General features: G+C 38.4%; 5 protein-coding genes, 1 non-coding gene and 3 pseudogenes across 9 annotated transcripts; 6 read left to right on the plus strand and 3 right to left on the minus strand.

The window, feature by feature from the left end:
• Positions 1-903: 903 nt before the first annotated feature.
• W06G6.2 (Transcriptional regulator) lies at positions 904-1,261 on the plus strand (the record flags this gene model as incomplete). Its single annotated transcript, NM_074805.2, has 2 exons — positions 904-1,143; positions 1,202-1,261. The coding sequence occupies 2 exons, from the start codon at positions 904-906 to the stop codon at positions 1,259-1,261; spliced, it is 300 nt and encodes a 99-aa protein (NP_507206.2).
• Positions 1,262-1,512: 251 nt separating this feature from the next.
• srd-21 (Serpentine Receptor, class T) lies at positions 1,513-2,768 on the plus strand (the record flags this gene model as incomplete). The annotated part of the gene is made up of 3 exons (NM_074806.1): positions 1,513-1,691; positions 1,739-2,237; positions 2,490-2,768. The coding sequence occupies 3 exons, from the start codon at positions 1,513-1,515 to the stop codon at positions 2,766-2,768; spliced, it is 957 nt and encodes a 318-aa protein (NP_507207.1).
• Positions 2,769-4,349: 1,581 nt separating this feature from the next.
• srd-24 lies at positions 4,350-5,698 on the plus strand (annotated as a pseudogene). The gene is made up of 3 exons: positions 4,350-4,528; positions 4,872-5,364; positions 5,414-5,698. Coding segments are annotated over exons 1-3 (957 nt in total).
• A 164-nt stretch (positions 5,699-5,862) lies between these two features.
• srw-75 lies at positions 5,863-7,232 on the minus strand (annotated as a pseudogene). The gene is made up of 4 exons: positions 6,715-7,232; positions 6,475-6,589; positions 6,334-6,433; positions 5,863-6,172 (listed from the first exon to the last, which is right to left on the minus strand). Coding segments are annotated over exons 1-4 (1,043 nt in total).
• Positions 7,233-7,798: 566 nt separating this feature from the next.
• mltn-11 (MLt-TeN (mlt-10) related) lies at positions 7,799-13,312 on the plus strand. The gene is made up of 7 exons (NM_074809.4): positions 7,799-8,092; positions 8,249-8,400; positions 10,457-10,655; positions 10,712-10,974; positions 11,030-11,154; positions 11,526-12,101; positions 12,756-13,312. Exons 3-7 carry the CDS (start codon positions 10,579-10,581, stop codon positions 13,248-13,250), a joined length of 1,536 nt encoding a protein of 511 aa, NP_507210.2. The 5' UTR covers positions 7,799-8,092; positions 8,249-8,400; positions 10,457-10,578; the 3' UTR covers positions 13,251-13,312.
• On the plus strand, positions 7,857-8,403 carry W06G6.16 (annotated as a pseudogene). Its single transcript has 2 exons — positions 7,857-8,092; positions 8,249-8,403. Coding segments are annotated over exons 1-2 (391 nt in total).
• srw-76 (G-protein coupled receptors family 1 profile domain-containing protein) lies at positions 8,496-9,917 on the minus strand (the record flags this gene model as incomplete). Its single annotated transcript, NM_074808.2, has 4 exons — positions 8,496-8,787; positions 9,096-9,205; positions 9,248-9,362; positions 9,406-9,917. 4 exons carry the CDS (start codon positions 9,915-9,917, stop codon positions 8,496-8,498), a joined length of 1,029 nt encoding a protein of 342 aa, NP_507209.2.
• On the plus strand, positions 12,191-12,262 carry W06G6.t1. Its single transcript has one exon. It is a non-coding gene; the product is annotated as a tRNA-Asp (tRNA).
• Positions 13,313-13,461: 149 nt separating the features above from the next.
• Positions 13,462-15,271, minus strand: srw-77 (G_PROTEIN_RECEP_F1_2 domain-containing protein; the record flags this gene model as incomplete). The annotated part of the gene is made up of 4 exons (NM_074810.1): positions 13,462-13,771; positions 14,388-14,497; positions 14,545-14,659; positions 14,757-15,271. 4 exons carry the CDS (start codon positions 15,269-15,271, stop codon positions 13,462-13,464), a joined length of 1,050 nt encoding a protein of 349 aa, NP_507211.1.
• Between the last annotated feature and the right edge of the window lie 324 nt (positions 15,272-15,595).

Consider the following 15,595-nt stretch of genomic DNA (forward strand, 5'->3'; position numbering starts at 1 on the left):
TTTGGAAAAAAAACTTTTAAAAATGGGGGTAAACTGATAATTTTGGTATTATAATTTTGGTATTAATTTTAGTTTAAAAATGGGTTGGCCTGGATCTTTCTTTTTTCTGTGGAAAATTACATAGCGGAGCTAAGAAACTCCAGCTAAAAAATTAAAGAAAAATCAAATTTCCATCTTAAATGTGCCTTTAAAAAAACATATTTCAATTGAAAAATTATAGTGAAAATTGCAATGAAGTTTTAACTTTTAAACAGAAAATACACTGAAATTTGAAATCTCCAGTAAAAAATCTATTGAAAATTCAAGTTCCTAACTAAAAAAAATAACTGAAAACTCAAGTTTCCATCAGAAAATTAAGTGACAACTCAAAATTGTCTACTAAAAATTCATGGAAAATTCGAATTTTCAACTAACAAAAATTAACTGAAGATTTAAATTTCCAGCCAAAAATCTATTGAAAATTCAATTTCCTAACTAAAAATTTACTGAAAATTCCTATTTTTAATGTTTCACAACATAAATCTCTTGATTTCCCACTACTAATTTGACTCCAAGTTCAAGGAATTCAAAAAAAAAATCCATGCCCCTTTAATGAAATATATTTCCAAGTGTGCACCCTTCATTCCCGTGGAAAACCTCATTAGTCGTTTTCGAGGTGATAATGATGATTATCACAGGTCCCTTGATAGCGAGAGAGTGCGGGAAAAATTATGCGAGCGAGAGTAAATGTTGAGCCAAATTAGCGCTGGTCAGGAGGTTGGGGAAGAGAAGGAAAAGTGTGAATAACATTTCGAAAAGTATATCTGGATAAGTCTCACTATTTTCATCGATTTTTTTCTGGCAGTTAGCAGGTAATCAAATTTTTCTCATATTGATTTTTTTTCTCAATTTAAGAACGTCGAGATGGCTGATGCCTCGCTGAATGCAGAATCTCAATACCAGGATGACACCGACCACGAGTCCAGAAAACTGTCATCAAACCCTGAACCTTCTGGAAATCAAGACGCTTCACCACAAGAGTCCCCTGCACTGAATTCCATGAACACTGATGGATTTGGAGCTGGCGTTGAAACTCCGACGGATCGACAACATTTTTTTGAGAGTTTGATTCAGTTTTACGATGCTCAGCCAAGAAGACTTATGGTTCGTTAAACTGGAAATAGTTCAGGGAATTCCCGGGAAGTTAATCCGAATTTTTCAGCCCCGTCCCGAAATCCCAAGATTCAACGCGGAAGTACACGTGGACAACAACGATGACTAAAAGATTAGGGTGGAAAAACTAATAACAATTTTACTTTTACAAAATTTCGTATCAGTATATTAGTTTTTATTTTTAAATCAATAAAAAGATACTATCTACTCTTACATTAAAAAAAAATTTACTTCTTTTTTACACAGTACAGTACTACTGGCCACCTAACAATTTCCTAACCAGCTATCAATTTCCGGTTCTCGTGTTCAGCTCTAACCTAACATGCATTCTTATTCCCTATCAAGTAACCGACTATACGAATGTCTTACGTCACTATCCAAAACGTTCTCTCCGCATCCGGCGTTTTCTGGAGCACTTTCTTGATCTACCTGGCACTGACTAAAAGCCCCAGTGTGATGCGACCCTGTGTGATTATCATCGTTATAAAGTCAACGACAGATTTGATGGCTTCTATCTTGAACTTTTTGCTCAAGGAGAGGTAAACTGAACGGAGAAGTTAACTGATTCAATTGGGTGTGATTTCAGAATCATCAGCAACGGAGCAATTATCTTCGTAATCTCAGAGGGTCCCTGTAGTTTGGAATCCCATCAGTTCTGCTTTTCAAGCCACGTAATCTTTTTGAGTCTTCTCCAACAAAATCTTGTCTGGATGATTTGCTCGTACGTATTCCGCTACTACATTTTGAAGTACAAGGATCCAAGTCTCATCGCCTTCCTGTTCACCGCAATCGTCACATACTTCCCATTGTTCATCAACTCCTCATTTTGGATCAATACCTTCAACATTTGGGCCGCCAACTCGGATCAACACGGACCTCGACTATTTTCAAAGCCTGGTGATCTGGTGATGGCCGGTTGGGTGGTTGATCAGTTCAACATGATGTCACTGGCTTTTCTGATGGTTACTTCTGTGGTCACGTTTTGCGGATCCCTTTGGATTCGACACTTTCTAGTGAGGTTCTTGAAGGAGAAGACTGCAAGGTTGTCAAAAACTACGATCCTGTTAAATATGCAGTTGGTTAAGGTTGGTTTTCAACATGATCCCTGAATGTTTTTTTTTGAAAATCACACTCTTTTTAGTATTTTAGTGGGAATACTGTATGAATGCTGTAGCTCCCGGTCTAGGTTATAACTTCGACCTGGGTGATTCGCAGACTTTCGGGGATGAGCCTCCTATAAAAATGAGTCGACCCCCGGGTAGCCTTGGAGTACTGTAGACAAAACTCAAATTCTTTATGATCCTCTAACTTCAAGGTCACATACTTCTTCTTTACAGGCCCTCCATCTCCAATCCGCTATCCCAATTCTCACTTTCCTGGCCGTACTCAACTTGATCTTCATGCACTACTCTTTGATTGGGCCGATTCGACTTCAAGCAATTTCATCAGCCATCTTTGCAGCAACTCTTAGCATCTTTCCAATCAGCTACATTTTATTTCTACCTCCGTTTTTCAAGTTCTGTATTGCCAATCCCGGAAGAATGGCGGTAAGGAAGATCAAGGGGAAGATGAACTCGGAAGTGACTGCAGTGACGTCATACTCAATTCACAATTGACTGTGTAGTTTGTGTGTTCTCCATTATTTGAAGTTAGTCATAAAACAATTATAAGTGTACTAGTCTTGTCTCGTCTTAAACTCCGATCATTGGTCTATTGCAGCCATCAATTAAAAATCGGTTTGTCACTTTGTTATTCTGTTTTACGATACTTTGTCGACAGCGTCATGATGAAAGATCTACAATTTTGTGTATACAGGGTGAGTCAAAATTATGGTAAGTAGTTCCCGTGCTCCATACATTTTTCCAGAAACACAAACAACTTCTAACTATACACATTTTATTCACCGTAAAAAACACTATAGAAAAACATTTTAAAGTTCGAAAATATCTCCATTAGCAGCAACACAGGCCTCCAGACGCCTAGGGAACGAGTCGACTGTGGCGCGCAAGTAGTTGATATCCAACTCGTCCCATGCCTTCTTCAGTGAATCTTTCAACGAATCGATATTCCTATGCGGTTTTGAACAAGCTTTTGCTTCGAGGACACTCCATACTGAGTAATCCATCGGATTGAGATCCGGGGATGACGGTGGCCATTGATTGAAAGCGATGAAGTCCGGGAAGTTGCTTTCACACCATGCCTGAACGTTCTTGTGCTTATGAGCAGGCGCCCCATCCTGCTGAAAAGTCCATTTTGTTTTTTTGAAATGCTTCTTGACCCAGGGCATGAGTTCCGTCTTCAACATATCTAAATAGTTGTTTCCGTTAACTTTTATCCCTTGTGGAACAAAAATGAGTGGAGTCTTTCCATTAGCAGTGATTCCGGCAAAGACCATGATTCCTTTCGGGTAACCAGTACGCTGAACGCGGGAGTTTGGCTGAGTTTTTGCATAAACTCGATCATTTTGCGTATTAAAAGACTGCTCAATGCAAAATATCTTTTCGTCGGTGAAAAGTACCTTCCTGTGAGCTCCATTTCTGAATCTTCGGAGTAGATTCATGGCACGGTCTTTTCTCTTGATTTTAGCAGCTTCAGACAGAAATTGACAAGTAGATTTTTTGTAAGCCTTCAATTTCAAGTTGTTTTTTACCATTCGGCACAGAGAACTTTGCGAAATTTTCAATTCTCGGGCCATCGCACGGACCGACCGCCCGGAGTTGTGACGGAAGCGTCCACGAACTTTTTTTATCATCGCTGGTGTAGTGACTGTGGGGGGTCTTCCGCGTCCGGATCTATCGGAAAAGTTGCCGAGCTCCTTGAACCGTGCAATGGTGGTAGAAACAAGTTTTTCAGACACTTTGAGCCGTCGAGCAATGCTCTTCGCCGCGACACCATTCCTATGAAAACGAACGATGGGTTCACGCATGGGTGACGCTCTCATACCTGCGAAAAAAAAATTATTTTTTAGGAAAAACGATGGAAAAATAAATGAACAAAACACGAAATAACATAATCAATTAATTTTGGCGGGGAGACCCGAACCACAGAACTTTCGCGCGCGCGCCTCGACTTACCATAATTTTGACTCACCCTGTAATCTTAAAAACAACCGGTGCCATTCACTATACGATTCTTTAATTTCCGAGAACACTACGTATATCAGACCCTCACTTTTCTATTATCTTGTTCTGAAATCAATGATTTACCAAATCACCCACACAATCATATCAGCTTTTGGCATCATGGTTAACGGATTCATGATGTATCTGGCATTGACCAAGTCGCCAAAAATAATGCGGCCATGCTCGGTGATCATCACGATAAAGACCGCGACGGATATTCTGGCTTCATTGACAAGTTTTTTCGTGATGCAGAGGTAAGGGATTTATTCCACCGTCTGCTTCTTGATCAACAGTCTAACGTTTTGGGAAGAGATCGGTCAAGCTTCGGTGAGATCTTAGACAGACCCCCGATTTACTCTTTGGTAGTCATGTCCGACTGAAAGTATACAAACGCCGCCTCTTTAATTGCAAAACACAGACGACATAAGATGAGTAATCAGTCGCGAACCTCAATCACTGTCGGCTGCTTTATGCACTTACTGGAAGGTGTCCTGGGGAGTCGCCGACCTGGTACACAGGATCGCTCAGGGATTGCGTTGAATGATTTCCTTTTGCCAGAGACCTTACTGACATGTCCACTCTCTCACTAACTTTCAGATTAATCACCGACGGCACCTCGATCTTCATAATCCCTACCGGTCCGTGCACCCGCATTTCCCCGATCGCCTGTTACTCCGGGCACATGTTCATGATATGTTTTCTGGAGCACAACTTGATCTGGATGATTTCTTCCTATATCTTCCGCTACTATATCCTTTACGTCCGAGACCCATCCGTCCAAACATTGTGCCTCACTGCATGCTGCCTGTCGATCCCATCTCTGATCCATATATCCACGTGGATCAGCTTCTATGAACCTGTGGAGCTTTCGACGGAGCTCACCAAGATAGTTGAGCTCTATCCAAACGATATAGTTCTTGGCGGATCTATAATTTACTGGTCGACCCTAGTACTGATGGTCCAGCTATTTTTCACAGCATTTTTGGTGGTGTTGACTTATTTTTGGATCCGAGATGTTCTTGTGTCATTCTCCACTAAAATGGGCGGTGTGACTTTAGAATTGAGACATTTGAATTGAGTACTTGTTAAGGTGATTGATGGCGAGCAAGAGTTTATCAGCTAACTATTTTCAATTTCAGATCGTAACATTTCAAGTTTTCCTTCCATCTTTCACATTTCTGGGTGTTCTCATCTTTGTCGGCCAGTACACTCGCGTTATCAGCTCCACATATTCCCAATACCTCATCTCAATAGTTTTTATGTTTTCTACAATATTCTCTCCATTTTCCTACATGTTATTTGTACCCCATTACCGAAACGTGCTGATTGTCACCCCAAAAAGGGCAGATTCACGTGAAATTTACAGTGGACAGAAGCAAATGAGCACATCAATTATCAATACTAACTCTACAATTACTTCTTGACAACTTCTTCAAAACTTTTTTTGAAAAGATTCACTTATATTTCGAACTTAATTTTGATGTACATACATTTATACTTTTGTTTTTGAAAATTGAAGAATTTTACTGAGCTCTCGACACGCTTCTCGAAACCTGAAATCATTTTTCATTTTGAAACTTCTATTCTAATTTAGATTACCGATATAACATTTCTGCTACATTGTTTTGTGAATGCCATTCTCGCGGCCTGCCGGTAATTTGTGGACATTGAGAAGTTGATGAGACAATGAGACGCAGCGTTGAAGCAAAATAATGCGGATATAAATATGGAACCGTATCCAATAATGAGCATCAGAATTGAGTCGTTCCCGACAGTGCAGAAGATCACAATAAAATCAGATATTCCTCCAGGAGCACTGGCTATTGTGTAGAATATTGTCATGAGCAAAATCATGCGTCCAGTGTGGTATTTGAAAAATGTTGGCAACTTTATTTTAACTTTTATAACAAATTTTTATGGAGATCAAGTTGAAATTGATTAAACGAATGCTGGCCAATCAGCAAAAGCAGACCACGCCCCTTTCAAGTCGCTGATTGGAAGACGACTTTTTGGTTTCACCATGTTTGGATCTATAGTAAAAAAAAATACCTTTCTTTGCTTTGTCTTTTGCTGTTAGCCTTCGATGAAATGTTCGCAGACTTTCGAACATCAAAAATCAAAATAACCGCTAGAACGGGGTAAAGAACACTGACAAGAATCTGCAGAAAACAAATTCGATTAACTGTTCATTAAAAAATACCTTGGACATCCCGGTAATGAAATTGTATTTGTGAGCTATTGCAATAACATTCTCCGTATTTCGCATTCTTCGAATATATTGTTTTTCACTGTATTCTTTGGGAAATTCAATACATCTGAAAATGAAAAAAAACACATGTTTTTTTAAACTAGACGCCGACCAATCAGCTTTTTGCAGAGAGGTGGGCTAACGTCGCTGATTGGTTGGTAAGCAAGTGACGTCATTCAGACAAACACTTACTGCTTTCCTGGTAGCCATGGGTTCATTCATTCTACAAGATACAACTCCGAATAAAAACTGTACGATATTGAAAAATGAATGATTAACAGAAAAATTAACACTAAATACCCGAAAATATAGCTTGATAAGCGGTGAGTACTTCCAGACATCTTTATGAGAATTAATCTGATAAGGACTAGAAATACACCCATCCAGAAAGAAACCCGTTCTCCAGTGTCGTTCAGGAAATCTCCGATCCAAATGAGCACCTCGTAGTAGTAAGAGCTATGATTTAAACATGGATTATCATAAATCCAGAACCAATAGGATCTCTCCAGAATAACTTTTAAAAGAACAATTAAATCGAGAATTGCAATACCAGTCATAATTGAATTAATGCTAGAAGTTCTCATAGACTTTCTCGTTAGAATGTATAAATGGGGAATTGTTAGGATAAACCCGACAATGGAGATCACAAATTGAATATTGTAAACGTGTTTTACAATTTTCTCGATTAAATTGGAAAGGTTTTGATTCATGTTCAATTGAAACGGGTGTGGATTAGTTTAAAAAAAATTTCTGGAGTGACACAGTTGAATCAGAATAACAAATCTGTTTACGACTAAAATTTGAAAAACTTACTCATAATCATTGGCAGTAGAAACAAGAAAACTAATTAAGTTTTGTCACAGTTAATAGAACCAAAATTTTAGTTAGTTTAGAACGAATTTCCACACCAATTCAGAGAATTAAACCTAATAGTACCTGTTATGATATGATCTATGCAAAAACTGTAAGAGTTTAATGTACTATAGACTAATAGAGGAAATACTCTAACTGTGATCATTTTTGAGATCACAGCCAGAGGCATTTTCAGTGTTACCTTAAATTTTTCAGTTTTCCCTTAAATGTTTTTTCCATCGCATAAATCTTCATTTTAACTATAATTCTTATGTGGAAGTTTCAAAACTTACTACGAGATTCTTATCATCTTTTCAAAGTAGGTTATCAAAACTAGACAGCTTATCACAACTCCTTATCACAATGTGAGAAATAGAAATGAAAGTTGATTTGATATGAAAACCAGTGATTTAGCATCTGGTTTTGGACTTTTTGAACCTAATCTGATTTCGCTTTAATTGTTGTCGTAGTTTTCAATGACATATTATAAATTTTACTTCATTTTTCTAATATTCCCTATAAGTTTATTCGAATGTGTTCCAAAATTGAACATCGATGTTACCAAATACGGCATTTCTAAGGAAGATGTTATTAAATCTCCATACTATAAAAATAAGGCATTCCACGTAGAAATGAGCACCGAGGCCGGCGAGGAGCTGCTCGAGCATTGGAGCACACAGGGATTTTCTGGAGTGATTGCAGCAATTGCGACACGAAGGTAAAATCTTAAAAACGTGAAATTTAAAATTGGAAATTAGAAACTTGGAAAAAAATTTTGACTGAAAATTTTGCCATCGAAACATTTCAGAATCAATTTTTTTTAACTTCAAAATTGAGCTTGAACGTGTTTGTTATAAAATAAATAAAATTTCAGATTACCCCTGGTCGAACAATACCATCAAAAGTCCCATGAAAAGTGTACATCTGCAGCTGAAACCATCTCGGAGCATGCTTCATGTCTTCTGCAGCTGGAGAGGCTTGCCCATACAAATATGTTGAGAAAACGGAGGAAATTTTTCCATAAAAGTTAGTTTTTTTTCTGGAAAACTTTTTACAAACCCAGACATTTTGTACGGTAGGTCTTGTAATGTAGGCAGGTAGGTGCAAATTCAGAAGGGAAATCAAAAATTTATTGGTAAAACACTAGTGTTCATTTGTTTCCGATTTGCAAAAAATACCATTTTCGCCGCCTTTCGGTAATTTGTGGACATTGAGAAGTTGATGAGACAGTGAGACGCAGAGTTTAAGCAGAATAAGGCAGATAGAAATATGGAGCCATATGCAATTATAATAGTCATAATCGAATGTGTTGGAACTTGACAGTAAATTTGAATAAAATCAGATATTCCTCCAGGAGCACTAGTAATTGTGTAGAATATTGTCATCAGCAAAATCATACGCCCAGAGTGGTATCTAGAAAAAAAAAATACCTGGAGGGTTTTATTCAATTTTCTTTAAAAGTGGAGGAGCGCCAGAGGGAATTCTGTATAAATACATTTTTGAAGATTCAAAAAACCCAAATTTCATAATAAAACACACCACAAAATTTTTGATTTTTCATAATTTCCGATCAAAGTTTTGACAAATTGCCAAAAATAAAAAAAATTTCAAAAAAAATTAGAAAAGTTTTATTATGATATTTTGTCATTTCGTCACTATAGAAGCAGTTTTAAACACTCTCCCCACTGGCGCTACTCCACGTTTAAAAAGAAATGAGTTACCTTTCCTTTGCATTCTTTTCGCTATGAGCCGCCGATGCAATTCTCGCAGATTTCCTAATATCAAAAATCAAAAATATGGCTAAAACGGGGTACAGAATACTGATAAGAATCTACAAAAGAAAAATAAATGCCTACTTTCCATAAATCTTTACCTTGGACATTCCGTCATTAAATTTGTAATCTTCAATTATCGCGCTATAGTTGTCTTGATCTTGCACATTTCGAATATATCCTTTCTCAATGTATCCTTCGGGATATTCAGTGCATCTTTTCAAGAATAATTATTAACAAAAATTAAGTATTGACTTACTCTTCTCCCGGTAGCCATGTGCTATCTTCAAGATGATATTCCCGATAATAACTATACGAAATCAAAGAATGTACTGTAAGCATAAGAATAAAAATTAAATAACCAAAAGCATAACTTGATAAACGTTCAGTACTCTCAGGAATCTTTGTGATAAGTAATCTGACTAGAACCAAAAATACACCCATCCAGAAGGAAGCGCGTTCTCCGGTGTCTCTCAGGAAATCTCCGATCCAGAAAAACATTTCGAAAATGAAAGAGTGAAGGTTTATACACGGACTATCATGAGTCAAAAACCAAAGGCCTCTCTCCAGAATAACTTGTAAAAGCACAACTAAATCAATAATTGCGATACCGGTCATTATTGAATTAGTGCTAGAAGTTCTCATAGACTTTCTCGTTAGAATGAATAAATGGGGGAGTGTTAGAATGAATCCAACAATGGAAACCAGAAATTGAATGTCTAAAACTAATCTTGCGATTTGCTCGAATAAATTCAAAAGTTCCTCATTCATTTGTCAATATAAAAATATGTGGCAGAATGTCAAGAAAAATGGCGGCAACGTATTATGAAGCAGTCAGAATTAATTAGAAAAACAATGTGTTTGGAATGAAAAAGCATGGGAGTTGTTAATAAGGAAGCTTTAGTCATTATTTACTCGAAGGTTTGATTAATGTGTGAACCTCAAGGTAGGGTAGAACAGGTGGTTTATATAAGTTGGATAACACAAAATCTAGCATATTAACTAGACAGATTACAGATTAGATAAATAGACAAAAAAAGATTATCACAAAGATGACTGGGTATTTTTAAGGATTGTCTATTTGCTGCATACCATCAGCTTATTATAAAAAAAACCAGCCTACTGCGCGGCCCCGACTTTCTTGAAAGACGTTGAAGAAATGTAACATGCGGTGCCTATCGAAGACCTCGATTGATGTCGGCTGCGCATTCACTATAAAGTCCGGAAAATTCCAATTGTTCAGAAATCAAACATCAAACTACATAGGACAAACATTAGCGCTTTATATATATATAGTTAATGATATTCAGAATTGAGGCGCCAGATTCGGGATAAGAAAATACAGTTCAAAAGGACAAAACGACGGCGACGAATAAAAAGAGGGGTTCCTGCGAAAAACAGAAGAAGATACACGCTGAGGACTGAAAATGAAATGTCCCCTTTAGGCGTTCTTGCCAAGCATCTTTCTCACACACTGAGGTTGATCAAAAATAAGAGGACAACTTCGAAGTGAGTACTTCACATTTTCCGCACCTAACATTTAATAGAATAATTATATTTTCCAGGTGGGAGGATACTATTTCTCGAATATCTGAGAAAGCTTCACAAATCAAGCAGCAAAAAGATATGGAACGGCGAATTCGGAAGCAGAGAGGATACGAGCTCCCGGAAGAGAAACCTGTGCCCTTGGATAAAGACGTCAGGGAGCTGATCGATTTGGAGAAGTACATTGGAGATGAGGATCTGAAGTCAATGGTCCGGCACAAGTCAGGGAACTTGACGGAGCAAGACAGGGCCATGTTGATTCCAATGAGACTGATTAGAGGAGGTAAAGTTGTTGTTTTTTAAGCTCTATCACGATTCAAGTTTGAGCTGTTTTTCAGCTGCAAAGCTAGGACTATCCATGACCGGGTACAACACAACTGATTTCGATAGGAAGGTGGTGCGAATTTTTAGCCCAAAATTGATGAGTGTGGTTCCGGAAAGTGAAGAGGCAAGGAAGAATGAGGTGAGGATCAAAAGTAGTTGAACCTGTGGGTAGGTAGAGAAAGCGTCTTAGATCCGTTCATGAGGACTAGACTGCGTCTTTTTTAAAGTTTAAACGTTGGGAACCCCATTAGCAAGCGCACAGCACACATGTCAGGAAGTACCAGCGCGATTAGATCTACAAGAAATGCGGCAATTTTTAGATCAGAAAAGGGTGACGTCAGCATGTTCTTAACCATGCAGAGTCAATTGAGAATTCTGCGTCTAAACTCCCGCAATATCATAAATCAAGCCAAACTGGGACACTCTGACACCACGTTAGCGCTGACATTGATCTCGCATCCTCAGTTAAATCGTACTCCACCAGCCACAGATCATCAATCGATTTTCCAGATAGACATCCTCTCCCCGTCTCTATTCTCACTACATGATGACGGCACTGCTGATGAGAAGGAAGTATCTTTACAAAATCTACTCGGCTCCCTCTCGACAAACAAAGACACCTCTCAACTCCTCGACTTTATCATTGAAGCCACCGGAGTCGATGAAGCAATGGAAAGAGTCGAGACAAAAATCGACGAATCTTTCGGATCAGAACGTGGTCCGGAAGGTCAGCCGCTATATTTCACTAAGGAAAATGTTACTGCAAACTATCCACATGAAGCTCAAAAATTGGAAATTTTTGAGGCTCTAGATAGAACCTATTCAACGTCACAGCTCAATGAGATGAACAGAACGGGATATGCAATTATGAGGCATGATCAAATGGATTTGATATACGGAGACCAGTCAATTGCGAAAAATCCGAAATTTCTGAAACAAGCCAAAGCATTGAGCAGGGCAGAGATTGATCGTAGTATAATGAGTACTATAAAAGACTTGGCGAAGGAGAAAGTAAAGTTTCAAGCGAGAAGGAATGATATTGTTCTGTCGCCAGTTACATTTTCCAACTTTGTATTTGATCCAGTGGTGAGTGTCACAAAATGTCTTTTTAAAACAAGCAAAAAGCTCTTGGGTTCACAGAAAAATCTTTTCACTTTAGAGCACACTTTCTCGTGTCCTCGGTAGTATAGTGGTGAGTATCCGCGTCTGTCACATGCGAGACCCGGGTTCAATTCCCGGCCGGGGAGAAACTTTTTGGCACAGAGACGTAAACGTAAACCACAAGTAGCGTAGATAGAGAAATTTCTTGCTATCATTTTTTATATGCCCCGCAAAACTAATCAATGAACAGTTTTCTAGTAGGGCTTCCATGTGAGAGCGGCGCGGCTTCGGCACCTCACGCCGGCCGAGCTTCGCCGTTCACCGCGCTGTGCATTTTAGCGTGAACTCCGGAGTTTGTGATGATTTACGAAGTGAGGATTTACGACTGCACACCGTAATTGTGCAACGCTGTTTTGGGCAACGTAGTGGGAAAGTGGTTATTTAAGCGGCCGACACGTTTGGGGATCCGCGCCGGACTATAAATGCGGAAACGTTGCGGCGTTAGTGGCGGCCCGATGATGTTTGAGGCGATTCACCGACCGACGAAAGCGCCGCACCGTCGCCCACATGGAAGCCCTATTTTATAGATGAATAGAAAAACTACAGATTTTTAAAAATCCATAAAATTTGGTCTTTCAGTCCGTGTCCCAACCAACAATCCTATCGCCAATCCTCATGACGTCTTTAATAGGATCGCCTGCAATTTACGGAGTCATGATATTATCCCCATGGCTGATGGTTCCAGTCATCCTCTCACCTCGTCTATTCTCTCCGGTAGTTCTCAACCCATTCGTTATGGTCCCAATCATCCTCTCCCCATTAGCATTCAACCCATTCATTTTGTGTCCGGGAGTTCTCAACCCATTCGTGCTATCTCCCTTGGTCTTTTCCCCATTCATTCTCTCCCCACAAGTTATGACCCCATTGATCTTGAGCCCATTTTGCATGGGTCCTCTTATCCTGAACCCTCTTGCCCTGAACCCGTTGATATTATCCCCATTCGTGTTATCACCAATTATACTGTCTCCGCAGTTTGTGTCAGCTGTAATTCTTTCTCCATACGCGTTGTCTCCGTCGTGGAAATCGAATGGAGCTGTTGTGACTGTTTTTGCTTCGCCGAGTTGGTTGAGTTAATAGGTTGAGCATAAGCAGTTTATTTGTTAGGCAATTTTTGAAAATGAAACAGATTTAAATAATATATTGATCATTTGTACTAGAAGTGTTGTATTACTGTGCACTCGACATTGTACTAAAATAATTTAGAAGAACAGAAGATGCATGATATCTACCATCAGCTAATCTCACATGGTCTTCGAAATGCTCCTGGTAACCTGAAATTAAACTTTTAAAGTTTGAACTCCAGATGCAAATTTACCGATAAAACAGATGTGCTACTTTGTTTCCGATTTGCAAAAAATACCATTTTCGCCGCCTTTCGGTAATTTGTGGACATTGAGAAGTTGATGAGACAGTGAGACGCAGAGTTTAAGCAGAATAAAGCAGATAGAAATATGGAACCGTATCCAATAAGCAGCATCAAAATTGAACCATCAGGAACTTTGCAGTAGAGCGTAATAAATTTGGATATTCCTCCAGGAGCACTGGTAATTGTGTATAATACTGCCATCAGAAGAATCATACGTCCAGTGTGGTATCTGGAAAATTCAGATTTTTTAGCATCCACAAATAAGTGTAGGGCTCCCATGAAGTCGCCGCATGTATCCGAATGTTTTGTGTGGCGCGGAACATCGAATGTGTCGGCCGCTCCAAATAGGTTTCTTTCGCACTTCATTGCACACACACAGCGGCGTGAGGCCCCCATTTTGCGCCTCACTCACTATCAGCTGGAGCCCTACTTTTCAATTTTGTTCATAACATACATATTTCAATATTTTAGGGCTCGAAATGTAATCAAAAACTATTAAAATCAAATTTCTGTTAGAAAATCGGTCAGCCCATAACCAAATATCATCATAAAGTTTTTCAAAAAAATTTTGGAAATTTTTTTATTTTGAGTTTTAAAAAAAGTGGTGAAAACTGAGCTAGCGCTTCTTTTCAAAAAATCAAAAAATCTAACCTTTAGATTTTTTGAAAAGAAGCGCTAGCTCAGTTTTCACCACTTAAAAAAAAATTTTCCAAACTTTTTTGAAAAAAAACTTTATGATGATATTTCGTTATGGGCTGACCGATTTTCTAACGGAAATTCGATGTTAATAGTTTTTGATTACATTTTTTTTAATTGTGCATCAATTTTGAAAGCGAATTAATTACCTTTCCTTAGCCGCCTTTTTGCTATTAGCTGTCGACGCATGTTTCGCAGACTTCCTGATATCAAAAATCAAAAATACTGCTAAAACTGGGTATAGGACGCTGATAAGAATCTGCAAATTTGAAAAAAAAATGGAGTGCTCTTTTCTCAAAGAAATACCTTGGACATTCCGCCTATGATACTATAATTGCCAAAGACCGCCATATAACTAGCCTGATCTTGAATGGTTCGAACATATAGGTTCTCACTGTATCCTTTGGGAAATTCACTGCATCTGAAAGAAACAAGTTATAGAGAAGCCTCCGACCAATCAACGATGCGCGGAGGGCGGAGCGAACATTGCTGAATAGGTTGATAATCAGGACACTGACCGTTTTCCAGGTTGCCATGGGACCATCCATGCTTGAAGATAAAACTTTGAATAGAAATAATACGATATCAAAACATTTATGATAAACGTGAGAGTGAACACAGCATAGCCGAAAAAATAGCCTGATAAGCGTTGAGCAGTTTTAAATTTTGTGATGAGCAATCTGATAAGAACTAGAAAAACACCCATCCAGAATGAAGCCCGTTCTCCAGTGTCTTTCAGAAAATCTCCGATCCAGAGAAACAGTTCGAAGTTGTAATTGCTATGATTTATACATGGATTATCATAGATCCAGAAATAATAGACATGTTCCAGGACAACTTCCAATAGCACAACTAAATCCAAAATTGCAATTCCAGTCATAATTGAATTAGTGCTAGAACTTCTCATAGACTTTCTCGTGAGTATTAGTAAATGAGGAATTGTTAGGATAAATCCGACGATGGCAATCACAAATTGAACATTGGTAATATAGCTCGTTATTTGCTGAATTATAGCAAAAGTTTTCTTGTTCATTTTCAAAACCCGATATTTTTCTGATTTGTTGAAAATTGTTCAGAATTAAACATAAATCAAAATGAACCAGAGGAAAAACAAATTTGTTCACAGGAAACTGCTAACTGAAAATGCTGATTCATTGAAAAAGGGGAGTGGAAATGTATCAAGAATCAACTTAATTTTGTGTTCAATTGATAGAATTACCAATTCTGACACCTGTGTTCAGAACCTTCTGCTCGTTCACACATCAACGGAAATGTTGGTCTTGAATGGAGATTTTGGTAATTTTTGGAGAAAATGGAAAAACTACTGAATTAATATAAATTAATACAGTTTAACTGT

The sequence above is a fragment of the Caenorhabditis elegans genome, chromosome V (genome assembly GCF_000002985.6).
Source record: "Caenorhabditis elegans chromosome V".
NCBI classification, from domain to species: domain Eukaryota; kingdom Metazoa; phylum Nematoda; class Chromadorea; order Rhabditida; family Rhabditidae; genus Caenorhabditis; species Caenorhabditis elegans.

Coding starts and splice junctions, on each gene's coding strand:
- mltn-11 (NM_074809.4), top strand. CDS start 10,579: ATGTCCCCTTTAGGCGTTCTTGCCAAGCATCTTTCTCACACACTGAGG. Junction 10,656..10,711: donor AATAAGAGGACAACTTCGAA/GTGAGTACTTCA, acceptor TATATTTTCCAG/GTGGGAGGATACTATTTCTC. Junction 10,975..11,029: donor AATGAGACTGATTAGAGGAG/GTAAAGTTGTTG, acceptor GCTGTTTTTCAG/CTGCAAAGCTAGGACTATCC.